The 24306-nt window shown below is 42.0% G+C and overlaps 1 protein-coding gene across 1 annotated transcript in view; it reads left to right on the forward strand.

Moving 5' to 3' along the window:
- Positions 1–24306, forward strand: part of SMARCA5 (SNF2 related chromatin remodeling ATPase 5) — a 60441-nt gene that overhangs the window by 7785 nt on the left and 28350 nt on the right. Inside the window, exons 2-11 of the mRNA XM_077279261.1 lie at positions 1369–1458; positions 4427–4593; positions 9570–9670; positions 20742–20842; positions 21593–21772; positions 21919–22074; positions 22178–22309; positions 22392–22460; positions 22545–22654; positions 23813–24039. Of these exons, the coding sequence (XP_077135376.1) occupies positions 1369–1458; positions 4427–4593; positions 9570–9670; positions 20742–20842; positions 21593–21772; positions 21919–22074; positions 22178–22309; positions 22392–22460; positions 22545–22654; positions 23813–24039 (1333 nt within the window). The remainder of the gene's footprint in view (positions 1–1368; positions 1459–4426; positions 4594–9569; positions 9671–20741; positions 20843–21592; positions 21773–21918; positions 22075–22177; positions 22310–22391; positions 22461–22544; positions 22655–23812; positions 24040–24306) is intronic.

Below are 24306 nucleotides of genomic sequence, written 5' to 3' on the forward strand. Positions count from 1 at the left end.
CTCCACTCATAGCAGTTACCCAGGTGGCGACTGTTTAACTGGGCATGTGAGCCCGCTCCGTATGTGAAGTGTTGAGGCCTGAGCAGAGTGTGCCTCACCTGTTCCCTGGGCACCGTGGGTCCCATCACTTGCCTGCGTTTGCCAGGTACTTTTGCCACCTCTGCTCACACCTCGCTGATTGTTTCTACACTCACAGGAATACCCAAATGTCTCGGCGGGGTAAAGATGGAGAAGTCATGGTAGCAACACTGATGGAGCCTGTATGCATTACAGCACAGTGTGACCATGGCATCAGGGACTCTTTTCTGGGTGACAGTAAAATGATGTAAAAATTTGTAACTATAAGCCATCTGGTAATCACTGTTAAAAAAAAACCCCAAAAAAACCAAACTTAGACCGGAACCTTAAACTGGCGCGCTGCGGCTGTTAAATGGCCACTGATCAGCTACATTTAAGGTGGTTATTTAGTAGCTTGTTTAGATAGGCTGACTGTGCTTCCATGCCCGCTGAGCAGTCGTTAATGTCATCATTCTGTGCTCATAGAATATTATTGTTCTCAGCAGCACGTGCAAGAAGATGTGCTGCTGAGAACGATGATTTTTAAGCAAGATTTAAATTAATTTAATCTTATAAAGAAGCGTTTTGCTCAACAGTTAATTGCAAGCCTGTCCTAGCTCGTTCCTGATCGGTGATTGTACATGGGCTGTTAGCCCAATACATCTTATCACATCAGCAGTGCTTCTCTCTGTGCTACATTGTTTCCGTGTGTGTGTAAAACCTACCAGCTTCTGTTGGGCTGCTCCCAAAAATTGTGGAGAGAGAATACAACTCTAGAAAAGTCAGTTGTGAGTAGTATGTGGTCTGTACTTATAATATCTGGGTGCAGTGACCATTGTGTACTCACTGTCTGATTGCTAAAAACACACATTTTGCTGCCCCAAATCTGGTACTTCAGTCACATTTTTGTTAAAGCATACCATTTTCTGTCTATTTGCTCTTTGACAAATAAGAGTGATCATTGCAAGAAAATGTTTACACCTCTGCAGAGACACATCTGTACACTAGAGACCCCAAACACCTGCCAAGGAGAGGACGTACTTGTAACAAGGGCTATGGTTAGATGCTGATGTTGGGGGCTTTGGGTACCAGAGCCCCCTTGGCAATTGGCTGGAATGACCATGCATTGAATGTCAGACAACTTGTCTCTGGTTTTTTCACGTTTTCTAAACCTGTTGGTTCATTGTTTTATTATGTAACCAATTACTGCAAGGTTAAACTGATGCAAATCTTGAAACTCAATTTAAGCAATGTTTAGTTGTGTGAAATTAAAACACTGTCCACAAAACAATGTCAACATATTTTCCACAGGAACAGGAGCCTGGAAAAGAAGAGAATGAGTCCCCTAATAAAACAAAAGAAAGCACTGAAATGGACCCTGGTGGTTATGAAGAGAAAAGGGTAACTTGTATTTCAGCATTACATGAAAACTGTCTTATTATTTTTCTAAAGAATATTTGTGCAGTGGAGTTTATATTTACTTGAGTTTGTCTAACTCAACATGGATTACTTCTGTAAATCTCCTCGTAAAATCTAAGGCTGACCCTCCAGTGTCAGCTGCAGATCGTGCAAGGATTGGCCCCATTCAACAGAACATAAAGTGTGTGTGTGTGTGTGTGTGTGTGTGTGTGTGTGTGTGTGTGTGTATGTATATATGTGTATATAATATTTTTTTTTTTTTTTTTATTTATATAGCACCATTGATTCCATGGTGCTGTACATGGGAATGGGTTACATACAAATTACAGATATCACTTTCAGTAAACAAACTAACAATTACAGACTGATACAGAGGGGCGAGGACCCTGCCCTTGCGGGCTTAGATTCTACAGGATGGTGGGGAAGGAGACAATAGGTTGAGGGTTGCAGGAGCATCGGTGTTGGTGAGGTGGTAGCTCCGGTAGTGGTGGGGAGGCAGCGGATTCAGTGCAGGCTGTAAGCTTTCCTGAAGAGGTGGGTTTTCAGGTTCCGTCTGAAGAATTCGAGGATGGGGTATATTTGTGAGAAGTCTTGGAGGCGGTTGGGTGAGGAGCGAATAAGTGTGGAGGAGAGAAGGAGGTCTTGTGAGGACCGGAGATTACGTGAGGGAAGATATCGGGAGATTAGTTCAGAGTTATATGGAGGAGGCAGGTTATGGATGGCTTTGTAGGTCAGTATTAGTAGTTTGAACTGGATACGCTGAGGGAATGGGAGCCAGTGAAGAGATTTGCGGAGAGGGGAAGCAGAGGGGTAGCGAGGAGACAGATGAATTAGTCGGGCAGTAGAGTTAAGGATGGACTGGAGAGATGCAAGGTTGTATGTATGTATGTATATCAAACCCCATTACTATAAATTGGATGTTTAATGTTTGTTTTGATGATTTAGGCAATCTTCCCACAATGAATTTAAGATTTTCTGCACCCATTAGTTAAAGGGAACCTGTCATATAAAAAAAATATATATATACAGTCATGGCCAAAAGTATTCACACCCCTGCAATTCTGTCAGAATACTCAGTTTCTTCCTGAAAATGACTGCAAACACACATTCTCTGGTATTATCTTCATTTAATTAGTCTTAAATGAAAAAAACACAAAAAGAATTGTTCTAAAGCCAAATTGGATATAATTCCACACCAAACATAAAAAAGGGGGTGGACAAAAGTATTGGCACTGTTTGAAAAATCATGTGATGCTTCTCTAATTTGTGTAATTAACAGCACCTGTAACTTACCTGTGGCACCTAACAGGTGTTGGCAATAAGTAAATCACACTTGTAGCCAGTTGACATGGATTAAAGTTGACTCAACCTCTGTCCTGTGTCCTTGTGTGTACCATATTGAGCATGGAGAAAAGAAAGAAGACCAAAGAACTGTCTGAGGACTTGAGAAACCAAATTGTGAGGAATCATGAGCAATCTCAAGGCTACAAGTCCATCTCCAAAGACCTGAATGTTCCTGTGTCTACCATGCGCAGTGTCATCAAGAAGTTTAAAGCCCATGGCACTGTGGCTAACCTCCCTAGATGTGGACGGAAAAGAAAAATTGAGAAGAGATTTCAACGCAAGATTGTGCGGCTGTTGAATAAAGAACCTCGACTAACATCCAAACAAGTTCAAGCTGCCCTGCAGTCCGAGGGTACAACAGTGTCAACCCGCACTATCCATCGGTGTCTGAATGAAAAGGGACTGTATGGTAGGAAACCCAGGAAGACCCCACTTCTTACCCTGAGACATAAAAAAGCCAGGCTGGAGTTTGCCAAAACTTACCTGAAAAAGCCTAAAACGTTTTGGAAGAATGTTCTCTGGTCAGATGAGACAAAAGTAGAGCTTTTTTGGGCAAAGGCATCAACATAGAGTTTACAGGAGAAAAAAAGAGGCATTCAAGGAAAAGAACACGGTCCCTACAGTCAAACATGGCGGAGGTTCCCTGATGTTTTGGGGTTGCTTTGCTGCCTCTGGCACTGGACTGCTTGACCGTGTGCATGGCATTATGAAGACTGAAGACTACCAACAAATTTTGCAGCATAATGTAGGGCCCAGTGTGAGAAAGCTGGATCTCCCTCAGAGGTCATGGGTCTTCCAGCAGGACAATGAACCAAAACACACTTCAAAAAGCACTAGAAAATGGTTTGAGAGAAAGTACTGGAGACTTCTAAGGTGGCCAGCAATGAGTCCAGACCTGAATCCCATAGAACACCTGTGGAGAGATCTAAAAATGGCAGTTTGGAGAAGGCACCCTTCAAATATCAGGGACCTGGAGCAGTTTGCCAAAGAAGAATGGTCTAAAATTCCAGCAGAGCATTGTAAGAAACTCATTGATGGTTACCGGAAGCGGTTGGTCGCAGTTATTTTGGCTAAAGGTTGTGCAACCAAGTATTAGGCTGAGGGTGCCAATACTTTTGTCTGGCCCATTTTTGGAGTTTTGTGTGAAATGATCAATGTTTTGCTTTTTGCTTCATTCTCTTTTGTGTTTTTTCATTTAAGACAAATTAAATGAAGATAATAATACCAAAGAATTTGTGTTTGCAATCATTTTCAGGAAGAAACTGAGTATTATCTGACAGAATTGCAGGGGTGTGAATACTTTTGGCCATGACTGTATATAAATGCTGTTAATAGCGTTCTCAAGCTGCCTGGTGCACGCACTGAGAGCCCCGCTGCCGAGAGGAAATTAACTTTATTTCTCCCGGCAGCCTAGGGCTTTCAGTCATTTGGGATGTGCCAGTGTGGCTTCAGTCACCGCTCGGCGTATAGTTAGTGTTGGCTGTAATCGCACCCTGACACTAACAGCTGGGAAATTGTCTTGCTTAAATCTTCATCAAAATTAGAATGTGTAACTGTTTCTAATTTATTTACAGTTGTTTTGTCTTTTAAATTTTTTCGTTTACAGAGCGTAGACCGATCCAACCGATTTGATTACCTTTTGCAACAAACGGAGTTGTTTGCACATTTCATTCAACCAGCAGCACAGAAAACGCCAACATCGCCATTAAAAATGAAGCCGGGACGTCCTAGGTTAAAGAAAGACGAGAAGCAGAATCTGATATCCGCAGGAGAGTACGTTGTATACACTTATAATACATGTGTCTGTTATGTAGGAATGACTCTAAAATCTAGATGTTTATGTAGACTATCCTTACCCATATAAAAAGGGAATCTGACAGTAGGATCAACCCTCCTAAGCCATCTATATGGGCACCTAGGTCATAGGAAACTCAATAACATATCTTCATTTCTGCAATTTGATGTTTTACTCCGGAGGAATCCTCATTTTCTTAATAGATCTTAACAGCTCATTTGCATATTAAGAAAAATGTGGGATACTCTGGAATAAAATATTGGAACACAGATATCAAGGAATGACTTTATTCAGCTTCCTATGACCTAGATGGCTTAGGAGTGTTCCTCCTACTGACATTCTCTTTAGCCCCTTCAAGACCTTGCCCATTTCCGTTTTTCGCTCCCCTCCTTTCCCAGAGCAATAACTTTTTTTTTTTATTTTTTTGGCCATGTGAGGGCTTATTTTTTGCGGAACAAGTTCTACTTTTGAACGTTATCATTGGTTTTAGCATGTAGTGTACTGGAAATAAAATTCCAAGTGCAGTGAAATTGCAAAAAAAGTGCACTCCCACACTTATTTTTTGTTTAGCTTTTTTGCTAGGTTCACTAAATGCAAAAACTGACCTGCCATTTTGATTCTCCAGGTCATTACGAGTTCATAGAAACCAAACATGTCTAGGTTACGTTTTATCTAAGTGGTATAAAAAAAATTCCAAACTTTGCTTTAAAAAAAAAAATAAATTGCGCAATTTCCCAATACCCGTAGCGTCTCCATTTTTCGTGATCTCGGGTGAGGGCTTATTTTTTGCGCGCCGAGCTGACGTTTTTATTGATACCATTTTGGTGCAGATACATTCTTTTGATCGCCCGTTATTGCATTTTAATGCAATGTCGCGGCGACCAAAAAAACGTAATTCTGCCGTTTTGATTTTTTTTTTTTTTCTCACAACGCTGTTTAATGATCAGGTTAATACTTTTTTTATTTTTTTATTGATCGGGTGATTCTGAACGCGGCGATACCAAATGTGTAGGTTTGATTTTGTATTTATTTATTTTTATTGTTTAATTTACTTTTGCCATGCTTCAATAGCCTCCATGGGAGGCTAGAAGCTGGCACAACTCGATCTGCTCAGCTGCATAGGAGCAATGCATAGATCGCTCCTATGTAGCTGAATTACAGGCTTGCTATGAGCGTCGACCACAGGGTGGCGCTCACAGCAAGCCGGCATCAACAACCATACAGGTCTCAAGGAGACCTCTGGTTGTTATGCCGACGCATCGCTGACCCCCAATCATGTGGCGGGGGTCGGCAATGCGCTCATTTCCTGCCCGATGGCCGGAAGCGCTAGTTAAATGCTGCTGTCAGCGTTTGACAGCGGCATTTTACTAGTTAATAGCGGCGGGTGAATCGTGATTTCACTCGACGCAATTGCGGGCACATGTCAGCTGTTCAAAACAGCTGACATGTCCTGGCTTTGATGCGGGCTCAGCTCCGGAGCCCACATCAAAACAGGATTACCGACCTCCGCTGTACTAGTACGGCGGAGGTCGGGAAGGAGTTAGAGTTCTTTAACCATCTCGAAAGGGGTAAAATATGTGAACATAGTGGCACAGCTGCAGTGTTGATAATATTTGCATAAGGCCGGGATCACACATACGCAAGATACGGCCGAGTCTCGCAGGTGAAAACCCTCCTCTGGTGCCGGCACTCCGGAGGGGAGCGTGCAGCTCCATGTATTGCTGTGCGGCTGCATGCTCTGCTCCGGAGTGCCGGCGCCAGAGCTGGGTTTTCACCTGCAAGACTCGGCCGTATCTCGTGTATGTGTGATCCCGGCCTAAGGCTTCTTCTCTGCGCCACTGAATCACTTAAAATGTATTGCTGCCCTGTTCTTTTAGGATTGAGTCCGGTTATGGCCGCAAAGGGTCTTTCTCCCCCCCTCCTCCTCTCTCTCCACTCGCCTGTTCGGGGAGCCTGATCATATCACATTCACGGACTGCAATGAGAGCGCTGCATGCAGTTGCGCTGATGTGTGCGACATCCGTTGCTGTAGAATGGCGCCTTTCCACAGCGATGGACGTCATTCCTCTGTCTGATTAACAACTGGTAATTAGTTCTGATGAAGGTCTGAATGTAAGGCCGAAAACGCTTAACAACTTTTATGATTACATAAATAAAAGAAACTGTTCACTGCAAACCTACTTGAGATCCAAATTTGTCCTCTATTATATATGGGCTGGATACCCTACGTGAGCAGCACTTTTCATACTAGGAGTGCTGGGCTGCACGGTGGCTCAGTGGTTAGCACTGCAACCTTGCAGCCCTGGAGTACTGGGTTCAAATCCCACCAAGGACAACATCTGCAAGGAGTTTGTATGTTCTCCCTGTGTTTGTGTGGGTTTCCTGCCACATTCCAAAGACCTCTACTGATAGGGATTCTAGATTGTGAGTCCCATCACTGCGGAATATGTTAGCGCTATATAAAAATAAAGATTATGTATACTACTCTCAACATTCAAGGATACTGGCCTGCACCTTTTAGCTCCAGTCCCAGTTGCAAAACTGTACCCGTTTCTACATTACTGTGTGTATTCTGCTTAAAGCCTTTTAGAATCTACTTTAGAACTCGCTTAACAGTAAGCTCACATCTGATTTGCCTGTCAAGAATCCTATGAATGTTACAAGAAAGACCGCAACACAAATCAATGTCAGTCTTTTAGTGTCATGCTCATTATTGTCAATAAAGCCTTTTAGAATCGACTTTAGAACCTGCCAAACAGTAAGCTCACATCTGATTTGCCTGTCAATAATCCTATGAATATGTTACAAGAAAGACCGCAACACAAGTCAATGTCAGTCTTGTAGTGTCATGCTCATTACTGTCAATGTTGTTGCTCAATGCAGTATTCACTAAACCAACTCAGACCAATGACTGTTCAGCCTCTGTTTTAAGACTTCCATTGAAGGAGAACTTGCCACCTCTCATTGATCACCCTCACTGTCAAAAAGTTATTTGCTATATCTAATCTGTACCTTCTTCTCCCTTTCAGTTTGATTCCATTGCTTCTCTTGTTTCCATGTGCAAATGAGAATAAGGATGATCCCTCTGCACTGTGACATCCATTGAGATATTAAGTCTCTTCTTAACCTTCTTTTTTGCAAGCTAAACATTCCAAGATCTTTTAACCGTTCCTCATAGGACCTACTTTGCAGTCCATCCTGGTAGCTCTTCTCTGAACTTGCTCCAGTTTTTCAATGTCTTTTAAGATGTGGTGCCCAGAACTGGTCACAGTATTCCAGATGCGGCCTGACCAAGGAGGAGTAAAGGGTGATAATTACTTAATGAGATTTAGACTCTATGCTTCTCTTAATACATCCCAGAACTGTTTGCCTTTTTGCTGCTGCATCACACTGTTGACTCATGTGCAGTCTGTGATCTTAGTGTACCCAAGTCTTTTTCACACGTGCTGTTGCTTAGTTCTATTCCTGTCTTTCTACAGATGTAATTTTATTTTTTCCTGCCCAGATGTAGAATCTTGCATTTCTCCTTGTTAAATACCATTCTAGTAGTCACTGCCCATTGTTCAAGCTTATCTAGATCCTTCTGAATCGTTTGTCTTATCTATTTTTAGCTATCCCTCCTAGCTTTGCATCGTCTGCAAAATTGATCAGTTTACATTCAGTTCCCTTATCTAGATCATTTATAAAAATGTTGAACACTGGGGCCAGGACAGAGCAATGTAGTACCCCACTTGAAGCACTCTTCCAATTGGATGTGCAACCAACTGTTACCACTCTTTGTGTACGATCATGGAGTCGGTTATGAATCCGCCTAACTGTAGCCTTGTTGATCCCATACTTGGTCATTTTTTCAATTAGAGTAGTATTAGTTACTTTATCAAATGCTCTGCTGAAGTCGAGATATACTATATCTACAATGTTTCTCTAATCCACCCACTCAGTGATTCCATCATAGAAGGAAATTAGATAAGTCTGGCATGACTTGTGTGCTACAAACCTATGCTGGCTCTGTTTATTTACTGTATTCTTATTCAAGAATTTGCATACATGTTTAATAATTTGTTCAAAGATCTTTCCTGGTATAGAAGTAAGGCTCACTGGCTTGTAATTTCCTGGCTCCATCTTCTTTCCTTTTTTTGTAGATAGGAACAACATTTGCTCTTCTCCAATCTTCTGGGACTTCTGTCGTCCAAGTTTTTTTTAAGATTCTAGCTAGTGGTTCTTTAATTTCATCTAACTTTCTGTACCCTAGGATGTAATTAATATTAAAAACCTGAATGGGTGACTTTCCCCTAAATTACATATGTAAATCACACAAGTTTTATTGTATTCCACACTAGTTCATTTTTTGCCCAGATATATATATTGAAGTCACCTATCAAAAACAGGTTCCCTCTTTTGACCTCGGCAACTTTTTTCATTGCGTTGTTCAAAAATGGGATTTGCCTTTGGTTTGGGGCATATATATTTACCAATGTACACTCCTGTTCATTTAATTTACATATCAATATATGGTATCGGCCTCCCTTGTCCCTGTATTCTCCCAGGGCTTCAAAGGGGGGTCAAACTCACAATTTACTTAGACATTAAAACTTCAATTGATGGAAAACCCTAATAAAGATTTCAAACATCATGTTATTTTTTAAATCGGGTAATTATTATTGAAATAAACACTGCATAGCATTTTCCAAAACATAACAAAACACAAAAAAATACAATACTTAAATGGATAGTGCCTTATGTGAACACTGAGTCAAGCCTATTGTCAAATTCTAAATAATTACAATATATTTTCTTTTAGGCAAAGGAAAATTTTCAATCTAACCCCCTCTTCCCACCACACCTCCCATGTTTCTGTTGGAGTCATATGCAACCTCTATCAGTTTTCCAACATCATTTTTAGTTTAGGCTGTGAATGTTGCCCATGTTTGATCATTTATACATAATGTTTCAGTAACAGACACAGAAGGACGGAGCAGGAGGAGGATGAAGAACTTCTAACTGAAAACGCCAAGACTACAAATGTCTGCACCAGATTTGAAGACTCCCCATCATGTGAGTACAATGATATGAAGTTGTTCTGATAGTTGAACAGTGCTTTCAAGACCGGGGTAATCCATCCTTGTGACATTTTAGTCTGCCTTTTTGCAGTTTTTGGGTATCTTTAGTGACAGGCAAATATTACACTGCTCAAAAAAATAAAGGAAGCACTTAAACTCAATGTAACTCCCAAGTCAATCACACTTCTGTGAAATCAACCTGTCCAGTTATGAAGCAACACTGATTGTGAATCAATTCAGGTAGAAATGATGGCAATTAGCAAGACCACTCCTATAAAGGAGTGGTTCTGCAGGGGGTGACCACAGACCATTTGTTATCATTCTTTTTTGCTGTTTTGGTCACTTTTTCATTTTGTCATTGCTCTCACCCCTAGAGGTACTGTACAGTAGCATGAGGCGGTGTCTACAACCGACAGAAGTTGCTCAGGTAGTGCAGCTTATCCAGGATAGCACATCAATGTGAGCTGTGGCTAGATGGGTACCTGTATCTGGCAGCAGTGTCCAGAGCATGGAGCAGATACCAGGAGATGGGCCAGTACACAAGGAGATGTTGAGGGGGGGGCCGTAGGAGGGCAACAACCCAGCAGCAGGACCGCTTCCTCCTTTGTACAAGGAGTCACAGGAAGAGCAGTACCAGAGCCTTGCAAAATGACCTCCAGCAGGCCACTAACATCCATGTCTGCTCAAACTGTCAGAAATAGACTTCATGAGGGTGGTATGAGGTCCTGATAACCAAGTGGGTGTTCTTACAGCCTCACACCCTATAGTGTGGTTGGCATTTGCACAGAACACAAAGATTGTCAGATTCAACATTGGCACCCTGTACTCTTCATGGATGAGAGCAGGTTCACACTGAGCAGATGTGACAGTCTGTAGATGTCGTGGAGACCATTCTGCCTGCAACATACTCCAGCATGACCGTTTGGCAGTGGGTCAGCAATGGTGTGTGGAGGCATTTATTTGTAGGGCAGCACAGTCCTCCATGTGCTAGCCAGAGGTAGCCTGACTGCCATTAGGTACTAGGATAAGGTCCTCAGACTCATTGTGAGACCATATGCAGTGGGCCCTGGGTTCCTTCTAATGCATGGCAATGCCTCATGTGGCTGGAGTGTGTCACCAGTTCCTGCATGATGAAAGCATTTATACTATGAAACGGCCTGCCTGTTCCCCAGACCTGAATCCAATCGAGCACATCTGGGACGACCTATCTTGTTCCCTCCGCCAGCGCCATGTTTCAACACAGACTGTCTAGGAGCAGTGATGAGCGAGTATACTCGTTACTCAGGTTTCTACAAGCATGCTCAGGTGGTTTTCCTGAGTATTTGGATGTTCTCGGAGATTTAGTTTTCGTCGCTGCAGCTGCATGATTTGCAGCTGCTAGACAGCCTGAGTACATGTGGGGGTTGCATGCTTGTTAGGGAATTCCCACGTGTATTGAGCCTGTCTAGCAGCCGCAAATCGTGCAGCTACGCCGACGAAAACTTAATCTCCGAGCACATCCAAATACTTGGGAGACCCCCTGAGATTGCTCAGGGAAACCCGAGTACCAAGTATACTCGCTTATCACTATCTAGGAGTTGACTGATGCTTTAATCCTGGTCTGGGAGGAGAACCCTTAGGAGAACATCCACAGCCCCATCAGGACCAGATGTTGTAGGAAGGACACACACCACATTACTAAGCATCATTTTCTTGTCTTGAGGCATTTACACTGAATTTGGATCAGCCTTTAATTTGATTTTCCGCTTTGATTTTGAGTACCATTCCAAAACCAGACATCCATGGGATTTTGACTTACATCATTTTGTTTTATTGTTCTCAACGCATTCAACTAAATAATGAATAAGGATTTGCATCTGGAATATTCAGTATTATCTAGAATGTGGTATTCTAGTGTTCCCTTTAATTTTTGAGCAGTGTACATGCAGATCTGCTGCAGAGAATCCACATCAAATTTGTTACATGTGCAGGTATGTAAAAGTGAGCAATTCAGTAAGAGTGATATGTTGGAACAGTTAAAGGCTATGGAGAACTAATTAGTTCCCTTAAGTTATTTATGCTGGAATTTTTAATTCCTTCACACAAACCAAACTCTCTAAAATTTCAGCCCCGTCCCCTCTAATCTTCATTTTGCAAACTGCTTTTAGTTCCAAGCTATACAGACATCACTCTTGTCAGCAGTCTATAACCTGTATTACCATATTAATAGCTTAGGTCAGATGTGGTGACAGATTCCCTTTAAAGCATCTTCCATTTAAAGCCGTATACAGATTTAAGAAATGCATTTTGCTTCAAAACCTCACCAGATATTCCTGGGTCTAAAAGACACCATATACAGTGGCATGTAAAAGTTTGGGTACCCCTGATCAAAATTACTGTTGTGAACAGTTAAGCAAGTTGAAGATGAAATATTCTCTAAAAGGCCTAAAGTTAGATGACACATTTCCTTTGTATTTTAGGCAAAATAAAACTAATCTTTTACATTTTAAAAATTACAAAAAGGAAAATGGACTGATGCAATAATTTGGGCACCCTACATAGTTAGTACCTGTAACCAGCCAAGAGTCTTTCAATTCTTGTTTGAAGGATTTTCATCCATTCTTTCATGGAAAATTCTTCCAGTTCTGTGAGATTCCTGGGTTGTCTTGCATGCATCATTTTTTAGGTCTAGCCACAGATTTTCAATAATATTCAGATCAGGGGACTGTGAGGGCCACTGTAAAACTTTCAGCTTGCACCTTTTGAGGTAGTCTATTGTGGATTTTGACTTGTGTTTAGGATAATTATCCGTTTGTAGAAGCCATCTTCTTTTCAACTTCAGCTCTTTTTTTTAACCCCTTCCTGACCTGTGACGCCACGTAGGCGTCATGAAAGTCGGTGCCAATCCGACCTGTGACGCCTATGTGGCGTCATGGAATGATCGCGTCCCTGCAGATCGGGTGAAAGGGTTAACTCCAATTTAACCCGATCTGCAGGGACAGGGGGAGTGGTACTTTCACCCCCTCGTGGTTACGATCACTCTGATTGGCTGTTGAAAGTGAAACAGCCAATCGGAGAGATTTGTAATATTTCACCTATGAAAACTGGTGAAATATTACAATCCAGCCATGGCCGATGCTGCAATATCATCGGCCATGGCTGGAAACTCTGATCTGCCCCGCCACCGATCTCCTCCCCAGTCCTCCGTCCGATGCTCCGCTCCCCTCCGTCATCCTGTCCGCTCCCCCGTCGTCCTGTCATACTTACGGAGCCTCCCTGTGTCCTTCCGCCTTCTCCATGGGCGCCTCCATCTTCCAAAATGGCCCACCGAATCTGCCGGCCGGTGTGATAAAACCTATCAGTGATCAAAATAAAAAAAATAGTAAATAAACCACCCCCCATAGGTAGGGACAATAATAAAATAAAGAAAATATATTTTCTTTTATTTTTCCGCTAGGGTTGGGGCTAGGGTTAGAATTAGGCTATGTGCACACGCTGCGGATTCGTAGCAGTGTTCCATCAGGTTTTACAGTACCATGTAAACCTATGGAAAACCCAATCCGCTGTGCCCATGGTGCGGAAAATACTGCGAAGAAACGCTGCGTTGTATTTTCCGCAGCATGTCAATTCTTTGTGCGGATTCCGCAACGGTTTACACCTGTTCCAAAATAAGAATCCGCAGGTGAAATACGCACAAAAAAACACTGGAAATCCGCGGTAAACCCGCAGGTAAAACGCAGTGCCTTTTACCTGCGGATTTTTCAAAAATGGTGCGGAAAAAATCTCACACGAATCCGCAACGCGGGCGCACAGCCTTAGGGTTAGGGTTGGAATTAGGGCTAGGGTTGGAAATGGGGTTAAGATTAGGCTTGTGGTTAGGGTTAGGGGTGTGTTGGGGTTTGTGTTGTGGTTAGGGGTGTGTTGGGGTTAGGGTTGTGGATAGGGTTATGGCTAGAGTTGGGATTGGGGTTAGGGGTGTGTTGGGGTTAGAATTGAGGGGTTTCCACTGTTTAGGCACATCAGGGGTCTCCAAATGCAACATGGCGCCACCATTGATTCCAGCCAATCTTGCGTTCAAAAAGTCAAATGGTGCTCCCTCCCTTCTGAGCCCTGACGTGCGCCCAAACAGTGGTTCCCCCCACATATGGGGTATCGGCATACTCAGAACAAACTGGGCAACAACTATTGGGGTCCAATTTCTCCTGTTACCCTTGTGAAAATAAAAAATTGCTTGCTAAAACATCATTTTTGAGGAAAGAAAAAAGATTTTTTATTTTCACGGCTCTGCGTTGTAAACTTCTGTGAAGCACTTGGGGGTTCAAAGTGCTCACCACATATCTAGATAAGTTCCTTGGGGGGTCTAGTTTCCAAAATGGGGTCACTTATGGGGGGTTTCTACTGTTTAGGCACATCAGGGGCTCCACAAACGCAACGTGACTCCCGCAGACCATTCCATCAAAGTCTGCATTCCAAAACGTTACTACTTCCCTTCCTAGCCCCGACGTGTGCCCAAACAGTTGTTCCCCCCCACATATGGGGTATCGGCGTACTCAGGACAAACTGGGCAACAACTATTGGGGTCCAATTTCTCCTGTTACTCTTGTGAAAATAAAAAATTGCGGGCTAAAATATAATTTTTGAGGAAAGAAAAATGATTTTTTTATTTTCACGGCTCTGCGTTATAAACTTCTGCGAAGCACTTGGGGGTTTAAAGTGGTCACTGCACATCTAGATTAGTTGCATGGGAGGTCTAGTTTCCAAAATGGGGTCACATGTGGGGGAGCTCCAATGTTTAGGCACACAGGGGCTCTCCAAACGCGACATGGTGTCTGCTAACGATTGGAGGTAATTTTTCATTCAAAAAGTCAAATGGCGCTCCTTCCCTTCCGAGCCTTCTCGTGTGCACAAACAGTGGTTTGTGACCACATATGGGGTATCGGTGTACTCAGGAGAAACTGCCCAACACATTTTAGGATCCATTTTATCCTGTTGCCCATGTGAAAATGAAAAAATTGAGGCTAAAAGAATTTTTTGGTGAAAACAAAAAAAAGTACTTTTTCATTTTTACAGATCAATTTGTGAAGGACCTGGGGGTTCAAAGTGCTCACTATGCATCTAGATAAGTTCCTTGGGGGGTCTAGTTTCCAAAATGGGGTCACTTGTGGGGGAGCGCGCTCCTTCCCTTCCGAGCCCTGTCGTGTGCCCAAACAGTGGTTCCCCCCCACATATGGGGTATCGGCGTACTCAGGACAAATTGTACAATAACTTTTGTGGTCCAGTTTCTCTTTTTACCTTTGGGAAAATAAAAAAATTGTTGCTAAAAGATCATTTTTGTGACTAAAAAGTTAAATGTTCACTTTTTTCCTTCCATGTTGCTTCTGCTGCTGTGAAGCACCTGAAGGGTTAATAAACTTCTTGAATGTGGTTTTGAGTACCTTGAGGGGTGCAGTTTTTAGAATGGTGTCATTTTTGGGTATTTTCAGCCATATAGACCCCTCAAATTGACTTCAAATGTGAGGTGGTCCCTAAAAAAAAAAAAAAAAAAAAATGGTTTTGTAAATTTCGTTGTAAAAATGAGAAATCACTGGTCAAATTTTAACCCTTATAACTTCCTAGCAAAAAAAATGTTTCCAAAATTGTGCTGATGTAAAGTAGACATGTGGGTAATGTTATTTATTAACTATTTTGTGTCACATAACTCCCTCTCGTTTAACAGAATAAAAATTAAAAATTTGAAAATTGCGAAATTTTCGACACATTTTTTCACAAATAAACGCAAAAATTATCGACCTAAATTTACCACTAACATGAAGCCCAATATGTCACAAAAAAAACAATCTCAGAACCGCAAGGATCCGTTGAAGCGTTCCTAAGTTATTACCTCATAAAGGGACACTGGTCAGAATTGCAAAAAAGGCCAGGTCATTAAGGTCAAAATAGGCTGGGTCATGAAGGGGTTAACAAATGTTATGTTTGCTTCAAGAACTTGTTGAAACTTCAGTGAATCAATTTTTCACTCTACCTGTGAAATGTTCCCCATGCCATTGGCTGCAACACAACCCCAAAGCATGATTGATCCACCCCCATCCTTAACCCCTTTCTGACATCGGACGTACTATTCCGTCGAGGTGGGGTGGGCCCGTATGACCACCGACGGGATAGTACGTCCAACGCGATCGTCCGCGTTCACGGGGGGAGCGCGGCCGGGTATCAGCTGACTATCGCAGCTGACATCCGGCACTATGTGCCAGGAGCGGTCACGGACCGCCCCTGGCACATTAACCCCCGGCACACTGCGATCAAACATGATCGCCGTGTTCCGGCGGTACAGGGAAGCATCGCGCAGGGAGGGGGCTCCCTGCGGGCTTCCCTGAGACCCCCGGAGCAACGTGATGTAATCGCGTTGCTCCGAGGGTCTCTTACCTCCTCCTCCCTGCAGCAGGCCCGGATCCAAGATGGCCGCGGCATCCGGGTACTGCAGGGAGGTGGCTTCACTGCGCCTGCTCAGAGCAGGTGCCGGGAAGCCTCCAGGAGCTGTGCATGTCAGATTGCCGACCTGACACAGTGCACAGCAGTGTGTCAGATCGGCGATCTTACACTATAACATGATGCCCCCCCCCGGGCAATGTTATAGTGTAACAAAAAAAAAAAAAAAATTTCACGTGTGTAAAAATATATATATATATATATATATATATATATATATATATTTTGTTCCTATAAATACATTTCTTTATCTAAATAAAAAAAAAATAAGTACACATTTAGTATCGCCGCGTCCGTAGCAACCTGACCTATAAAGCTGTCCCACTAGTTAACCCCCTCAGTGAACAACATAAAAAAGAGGCAAAAAACGCTTTCATACCACCAAATAAAAAGTGGAATAACACGCGATCCAAAGACGGATATAAATAACCATGGTACCGCTGAAAATGTCATCTTGTCCTGCAAAAAACGAGCCGCCATACAGCATCATCAAAGAAAAAATAAAAAAAGTTATAGTCCTCAGAATAAAGCGATGCAAAAATAATTTTTTTTTATAAAATAGTTCATCGTATAGAAGCGCCAAAACATAAAAAAATTATATAAATGAGGTATCGCTGTAATTGTACTGATCTGAAGAATAAAACTGCTTTACCATTTTACCAAACGCGGAACGGTATAAACGCCTCCCCCAAAAGAAATTCATGAATAGCTGTTTTTTGGTCATTCTGCCTCACAAAAATCGGAATAAAAAGCGATCAAAAAATGTCACGTGCCCAAAAATGTTACCAATAAAAACGTCAACTCGTCCCGCAAAAAACAAGACCTCACATGACTCTGTGGACCAAAATATGGAAAAATTATAGCTCTCAAAATGTGGTAACGCAAAAAATATATTTTTTGCAGTAAAAAGCGTCTTTCAGTGTGTGACGGCTGCCAATCATAAAAATCCGCTAAAAAACCCGCTATAAAAGTAAATCCAAGCCCCCTTCATCACCCCCTTAGTGAAAAATTAAAAAACTTAAAAAATGTATTTATTTCCATTTTCCCGTTAGGGTTAGGGTTAGGGTTAGTGTTGGGGCTAGGGTTAAGGCCACAGTTAGGGTTGGGGCTAAAGTTAGAGTTTGGATTACATTTACGGTTGGGTTTAGGGTTAGGGGTGTGTCAGGGTTAGGGGTGTGGTTAGGGTTACCGTTGGGATTAGGTTTAGGGATGTGTTTGGATTAGGGTTTCAGTTATAATTGGGGAGTTTCCACTGTTCAGGTACATCAGGGGCTCTCCAAACGCGACATGGCGTCCGATCTCAATTCCAGCCAGTTCTGCGTTGAAAAAGTAAAACCGTGCTCCTTCCCTTCCGAGCTCTCCCGTGTGCCCAAACTGGTTTACCCCAACATATGGGGTATCGGCGTACTCTGGACACATTGGACAAAAACTTTTGGGGTCCAATTTCTCCTTTTACCCTTGGGAAAATACAAAACTGGGGGCCAAAAAATAATTTTTGTGGGGGGAAAAAAAAAAATTTCACTGCTCTGCGTTATGAACTGTAGTGAAACACTTGGGGGTTCAAAGCTCTCCCAACACATCTAGATGAGTTCCTTTGGGGATCTACTTTCCAAAATGGTGTCCCTTGTGGGGGGTTTCAATGTTTAGGCACATCAGGGGCTCTCCAAACACAACATGGCGTCCCATCTCAATTCCAGTCAATTTTGCATTGAGAAGTAAAATGGCGCTCCTTCGCTTCCGAGCTCTGCCATGCGCCCAAACAGTGGTTTATCCCCACATATGGGGTATCGGCATACTCGGGACAAATTGTATAACAACTTTTGGGGTCCATTTTCTCCTGTTACGCTTGGTAAAATAAAACAAATTGGAGCTGAAGTAAATTTTTTGTGAAAAAATATTAAATGTTCATTTTTATTTAAACATTCCAAAAATTCCTGTGAAACACCTGAAGGGTTAATAAACTTCTTGAATGTGGTTTTGAGCACCTTGAGGGGTGCAGTTTTTAGAATGGTGTCACACTTGGGTATTTTCTATCATATAGACCCCTCAAAATGACTTCAAATGAGATGTCCCTAAAATAAAAAATGGTGTTGTAAAAATGAGAAATTGCTGGTCAACTTTTAACCCTTATAACTCCCTAACAAAAAAAAATTTTGGTTCCAAAATTGTGCTGATGTAAAGTAGACATGTGGGAAATGTTACTTATTAAGTATTTTGTGTGACATATCTCTGATTTTATTGCATAAAAATTCATAGTTGGAAAATTGCAAAATTTTCGCCAAATTTCCTTTTTTTTCACAAATAAACGCTGGTAATATCAAAAATGTTATCACTATCATGAAGTACAATATGTCACGAGAAAACAGTGTCACTCACCGGGATCCGTTGAAGCGTTCCAGAGTTATAACCTCATAAAGGGACGGTGGTCAGAATTGTAAAAATTGGCCCGGTCATTAATGTGCAAACCACCCTTGGGGGTAAAGGGGTTACTGTTGGCGAGATGTTCTATTCCTGAAATTTTGTACCCTTTTTTTTTTTCTCCACACATACCTTTTGATCATTGTGGCCTAAGAGTTCTATTTTAACCTAATCGTTCCACATGACTTGTTTCCAAAATACATCAGGCTTGTTTAGATGTTTTTTTGTATACTTTTGACTCTGAACTTTATGGTAAGGACTCTTCCATGAATGCCATATTTATGCAGGCGTTTGAACAGTGGAACAATATACTACTACTCCAGAGTCTGCTAAATCTTTCTGAAGGTCTATTGCAGTCAAGTGGGCGTTCTGATTTGTCTCTCTTGCAATCCTAAGACCAGCTCACTGAAATTTTGCTTTCTTTTCCAGACTTTATCTTGACCTCCACTGTTTCTGTTAACTGGGATTTCTTAATTACCGTAGATACTCGAGTATAAGCCAACCCCCCCCCCCTCCTAATTTTGCCACACAAAACTGGGAAAACTTAATGACTTGAGTATAAGCCTAGGGTGGGAAATGCAGCAGTCAAATGTCAAAAGTAAAAATAGATACCAATAAAAGGAAAATTGAGACATCAGTAGGTTAAGTGTTTTTGAATATCCATATTGAATCAGGAGCCCCATATACTGCTCCATGCAGTTCATGATGGGTCCCATAAGATGCTCCATATTAAAATATGCCCCGTATAATAATGGCCCCATAAGATGCTCCCTAGACACATGTGCCCAATATAATGCTGCACAGATGTTGATTATGGCTCCATAAGATGCTCCATACAGACACTTGCCCCATATAGTGCTGCACAAACGTTATAGCCCCATAAGATGCTCCATACAGACACTTGCCCCATTTGCTGTTGCTGCGATAAAAAAAAAAAAAAAAAAAATATCACATACTCGCCTCTCCGTCGCTCAGGCCCCCGACACTTTCAATATTCACCTGACTTCGCTCCGGCGCCGCTCCGTCTTCAGCGTCTTCTGCACTGACGTTCAGGCAGAGGGTGCTCACTAACCACGTCACCACGCCCTCTGACCTGAGCGTCACTGCAGAAGACGCTGAAGACGGAGCGGCGCCCGGAACGGGGAGAAGGTGAATATCGCGCTGCGCTCCCCCTCCCCGTTATACTCACCTGCTCCTGGCGCGGTGCAGTCCCGGCGCCCGCAGCTTCTTCCATTACTGAGTGGTCACCGTTACCGCTCATTACAGTAATGAATATGCAGCTCCACCCCTATGGGAGGTGGAGCCGCATATTAATTACTGTAATGAGCGGTACCATGTGACCGCTCAGTACAGGAAGAAGCTGGGGAGCCAGGGACCTGCAGGGACCGCACCGGGAGCAGGTGAGTATAATTAGACAGCCCCAGCTCCCCCTCCCCCGCCAACCCCTGGGCATGACTCGCGTATAAGCCCAAAAAATGGGCTGAAAATCTCGGCTTATACTTGAGTATATACGGTACATTTAGAGCTGAGGAAAGGGCAACTTGAAAACTCTTTGCCATCTTATTGCTTTCTTCTGCTTTGTGAGCATACACCATTTTCAGAGTTCTAGAAAGCTGCTTAACCTTGCTTTTTGGTGCAAGGTTAGGAGGCTGGGTTTTTATAAAGCTGAGAAACTTGCATCAACCTGTACTTTCCTGATGATTGTGGTGAACAAGCCATAACCCTAACAAAGGTCTGAAACCTTGGTCAGTTATCTGAGCACACAAATATCAAAGGATGCGCAGACTTTCACATTGGCTCATTTCCCTTTTTTCTAATTTTTAAAATGTGTATGATATATGTAATTTTTGCCTAAAATACAAGAGAAACGTGTCATCTTGCATCCCACTGCACCCTAACACTTAGAGAATGAAAGAAAAGTAGAGTCCCAGAAGCAGCTGGACAATCTGTGAAAGAGTTGCTCTTATTATACAGCCGCAAAATTTTACATAATTTCTAATAGTTTCAGAACAACGCTCATGTAGCCTGTGTACCCGCCATCTTCTCTAATCAAAAAGTAGTTTAGTTGCCCATCAGATTATCACGAAGATACAATTTCACTAATTCCTATTTGAAATGGTCAACATTGAGTACATTACGTTAGGATTTATTCTGATGGTATAACTATTGTCCTGTTTCTACAGATGTGAAAGGTGGAACTTTGAGGGACTATCAAGTCAGAGGCTTGAACTGGCTGATATCGTTGTATGAGAATGGCATTAATGGCATACTGGCTGATGAAATGGTATGTGATTAAAATGCTTGTGTTTTTTTATTCATTTTGGATGGCAGGGGTTTTCCTCAAGAAGGCTTCAGTGCTGGAATCGTTTTAACTGTGTCAGGTCTTTATTGTTTGAAGCCCCACTTACCAATTTCTGGCATATCCTACCACTGTGTTAGGATAACTCCTTTTGAACAGGAAAAAATATTGTCTACTACTCAAACAGCCCCTTCTCTATCACTATTGCCCAGTAAAAAATCCTGCAATCTTCATGGTGGATGTGTTTTCAACGACGTCAACACATGCTCCCAGGTCTCATGATGTTGCCTTTTCACTGCTTTGGACTCATTGCTGAGATTCTGGCGGCCATGTTCCCGGCGGCCACCACATCATGGCAGCAACGGATGTGCAGGGGCCTTGGGGCTTTGACGAAATGCTGGCGGAGCCCCCCACGTAGCAGAGAGCTGCTGACCCTGCCCCAGAACACGGCGCTGCTGCACCAGCTTGGGATGGTATTTCCCGGAGGCCACCGCACCAGCCTGGACCACCAAACGTCCCCTGTGACCACTCCTCCTACACGCACGCGCGCGCTCTCTCTTTCCTTCTGAAAATTTGGGGTGCGTCTTATAGTCCGAAGAATATGGGGTGTGTGTATGTTTGGGGGAGAGGGAGTGAAATCCTGCTGACGACTTTTCTATAAATTTCATTACATTGAGGGAATAATGTGATATATTTTAGGTCGATATCAAATATATATATTTTTTTCTTACTTAGGGTCTTGGTAAGACTCTGCAGACCATTAGTCTTCTTGGCTATATGAAACATTACAGGAATATTCCTGGACCACATATGGTATTGGTTCCCAAGTCTACCTTGCACAATTGGATGGCTGAATTCAAAAGATGGGTGCCCTCTCTATGTGCAGTTTGCCTAATTGGTGACAAGGATCAAAGAGTAAGTCTCTCATTTGATTTTCATCACAATGATTGCTAGAAATCGATTTGTGAATCATACTATTTTATGTTGTGCTGTATAAAGAAGTTTTCCTAAAATGTTTGTTTACCTGCTGCTATTATTTATTTATTTATTTTTTATCATAGGCTGCTTTTGTTCGAGATGTTCTTTTGCCAGGAGAATGGGATGTTTGTGTGACATCATATGAAATGCTCATCAAGGAGAAATCTGTATTCAAGAAGTTTAACTGGCGATATTTGGTTATTGATGAAGCTCACAGAATCAAGAATGAAAAATCCAAGGTTTGTAATTTCTCAGAATGTTATAAATAATACTGAGGTGCACTGTATTCTTGATTAACCGATTTTTATTTATGTATATATAATTTTTTTTTTTTTTGTAAAGCTTTCTGAAATTGTGAGAGAATTTAAGACTACAAATCGTCTGCTACTAACAGGAACGCCCCTTCAGAACAATTTACATGAACTTTGGGCACTTCTGAATTTTCTGCTTCCAGATGTATTTAACTCTTCAGAGGTAAGTGGCATACAGGTGGTTAGCTTTCTGAAAGGATTGTCCAGAGTAAAGTACTTCTTTTTTTTTTTTTTTTTTATCATAGGATTTTGACTCTTGGTTTGATACCAACAACTGTCTTGGGGATCAAAAACTGGTGGAGCGTCTTCATTTGGCAAGTATTACTCACTTCACTTGGCATTAATCTGAAATAGTCTGTGTAGGACATTTTTTGATATATGCGTTTTATTATATGTAGGTGTTGAGGCCCTTCCTCTTACGACGTATTAAAGCTGATGTGGAAAAGAGTCTACCCCCAAAGAAGGAAGTTAAAATCTACGTCGGTCTTAGTAAGATGCAAAGAGAATGGTAACTGTTTCCTGTTTTCTCTTACAAAATAGTATTTAAGAATAACTTTTCTCTTAATCTGTAATTATTCCTTTCTTCATAATGAAGGATCCTTGAACTCATATCCGCAATCATTAAAGGGGTTGTGCCAAGTATAAAAGTTGTTGTTGTTGTTCCTTACCAAGTAAATGGGGGATAATGCCTGATTGCTGAGTATCTGACCACTAGGAATCTCACTAATCTTGAGAAGGGGGCTCTGAGATTAATGGAGCAAAGGACGAGTATTTGTACTTGTGCTCTATTCATTCCTAATGCGAGTGCTAGAAACCAGCTTGGCAGAGCGCTCTTCTATCTCTAGCGGTTCCATTGAGAATGAGTGGCACAGATGTGCACATGCTCAGTTTCTGCTGGATTCAGATTAGGCTCTGAATAGCCTCATTCTCAGTATCCGTTGATATTCCAGTGATCAGCAAGGTTATCCCTTATTCTCTGGATAAGGGATGAGGGCCAGACATGGCACAACTTGCTTAAAGCAGGAGGCAGGTTGAACCTTCTGTTCAGTGACTTCATAAATTCCTCTGCTCTCACTATTGCACTGGTTACCATGTATTTTGTGTAGTTTAATTCCACGCTCTTATACTTGTGTGCAAAGCTTTTTACAATGGTGCATGGTAGTGATAAGTTAACGTGCTCGGATAATAGAGTATTTTTGGCATGCTCAAAAATTATGCTTGCATCACCGCCGCTACATGTCTCACGGCTGTTTGACAGCTGCAACACATGCAGAGATTGAGCATTGTATTCGAGCACGCCTAAGAAACTGATAGCGCACGAGCATGCTTGGATAACACCTTTTCCCAGCACGTTTGCTCATCACTAGTGCACAGTCATAATTACATAGGTTATGGTTAAGAAGGCCTGTGTACATAGTCCATGACTCATACACAACCTGTCTTTTTATCACAAATCTTTCCACTCTATCCTTTCTTCCACTATCTAATGCTGTTTTACCACTTCTATCCTGAAATGAAATGCAAAAAGTGGCTCATGTAGATTTTTTTTTTTTTTTGTATTTGCCCTATCCACAGGGGTTGAGTGCCCCAAGAAATGTTAGTTCAAGGTCAATTGTATAACGAAAATATTGGTTTGTTTGCCTTTTTTTTTTTTTTTTTTTTTTAGGTATACAAAGATTTTAATGAAAGACATTGACATTTTGAACTCATCAGGGAAGACTGATAAAATGAGGCTGTTGAACATCCTGATGCAGTTGAGGAAGTGTTGCAATCATCCTTACCTTTTTGATGGAGCAGAGCCCGGCCCTCCGTATACCACAGATATGCACTTGGCAACAAATAGTGGTAAAATGGTCGTGCTAGATAAGCTTCTCCCCAAGCTAAAGGAGCAAGGTAAAGAAACTTCTGTCAATGCTGATCTTTATCCTAAGGTTCAAGAATAAGTAATGCTTCAACTGTACAGTTACCGATTATTCGGTGAGATCTCTGTAATCAAAAACATATTTTCTGTGATAGATTTCCTGGGAGTGATTTTTCTGTATCTGTCAGGCCCTTACTTTAAGAAAAAAAATTATATATATATATATATATATATATATACACTTTCGAGTATAGGCCGAGATTTGCAGCCCAAATAAGGGGCTGAAAGTGCCCCTCTCG

The sequence above is a fragment of the Ranitomeya variabilis genome, chromosome 1, assembly GCF_051348905.1.
Source record: "Ranitomeya variabilis isolate aRanVar5 chromosome 1, aRanVar5.hap1, whole genome shotgun sequence".
In the NCBI taxonomy this organism is placed as follows: Eukaryota; Metazoa; Chordata; class Amphibia; order Anura; family Dendrobatidae; genus Ranitomeya; species Ranitomeya variabilis.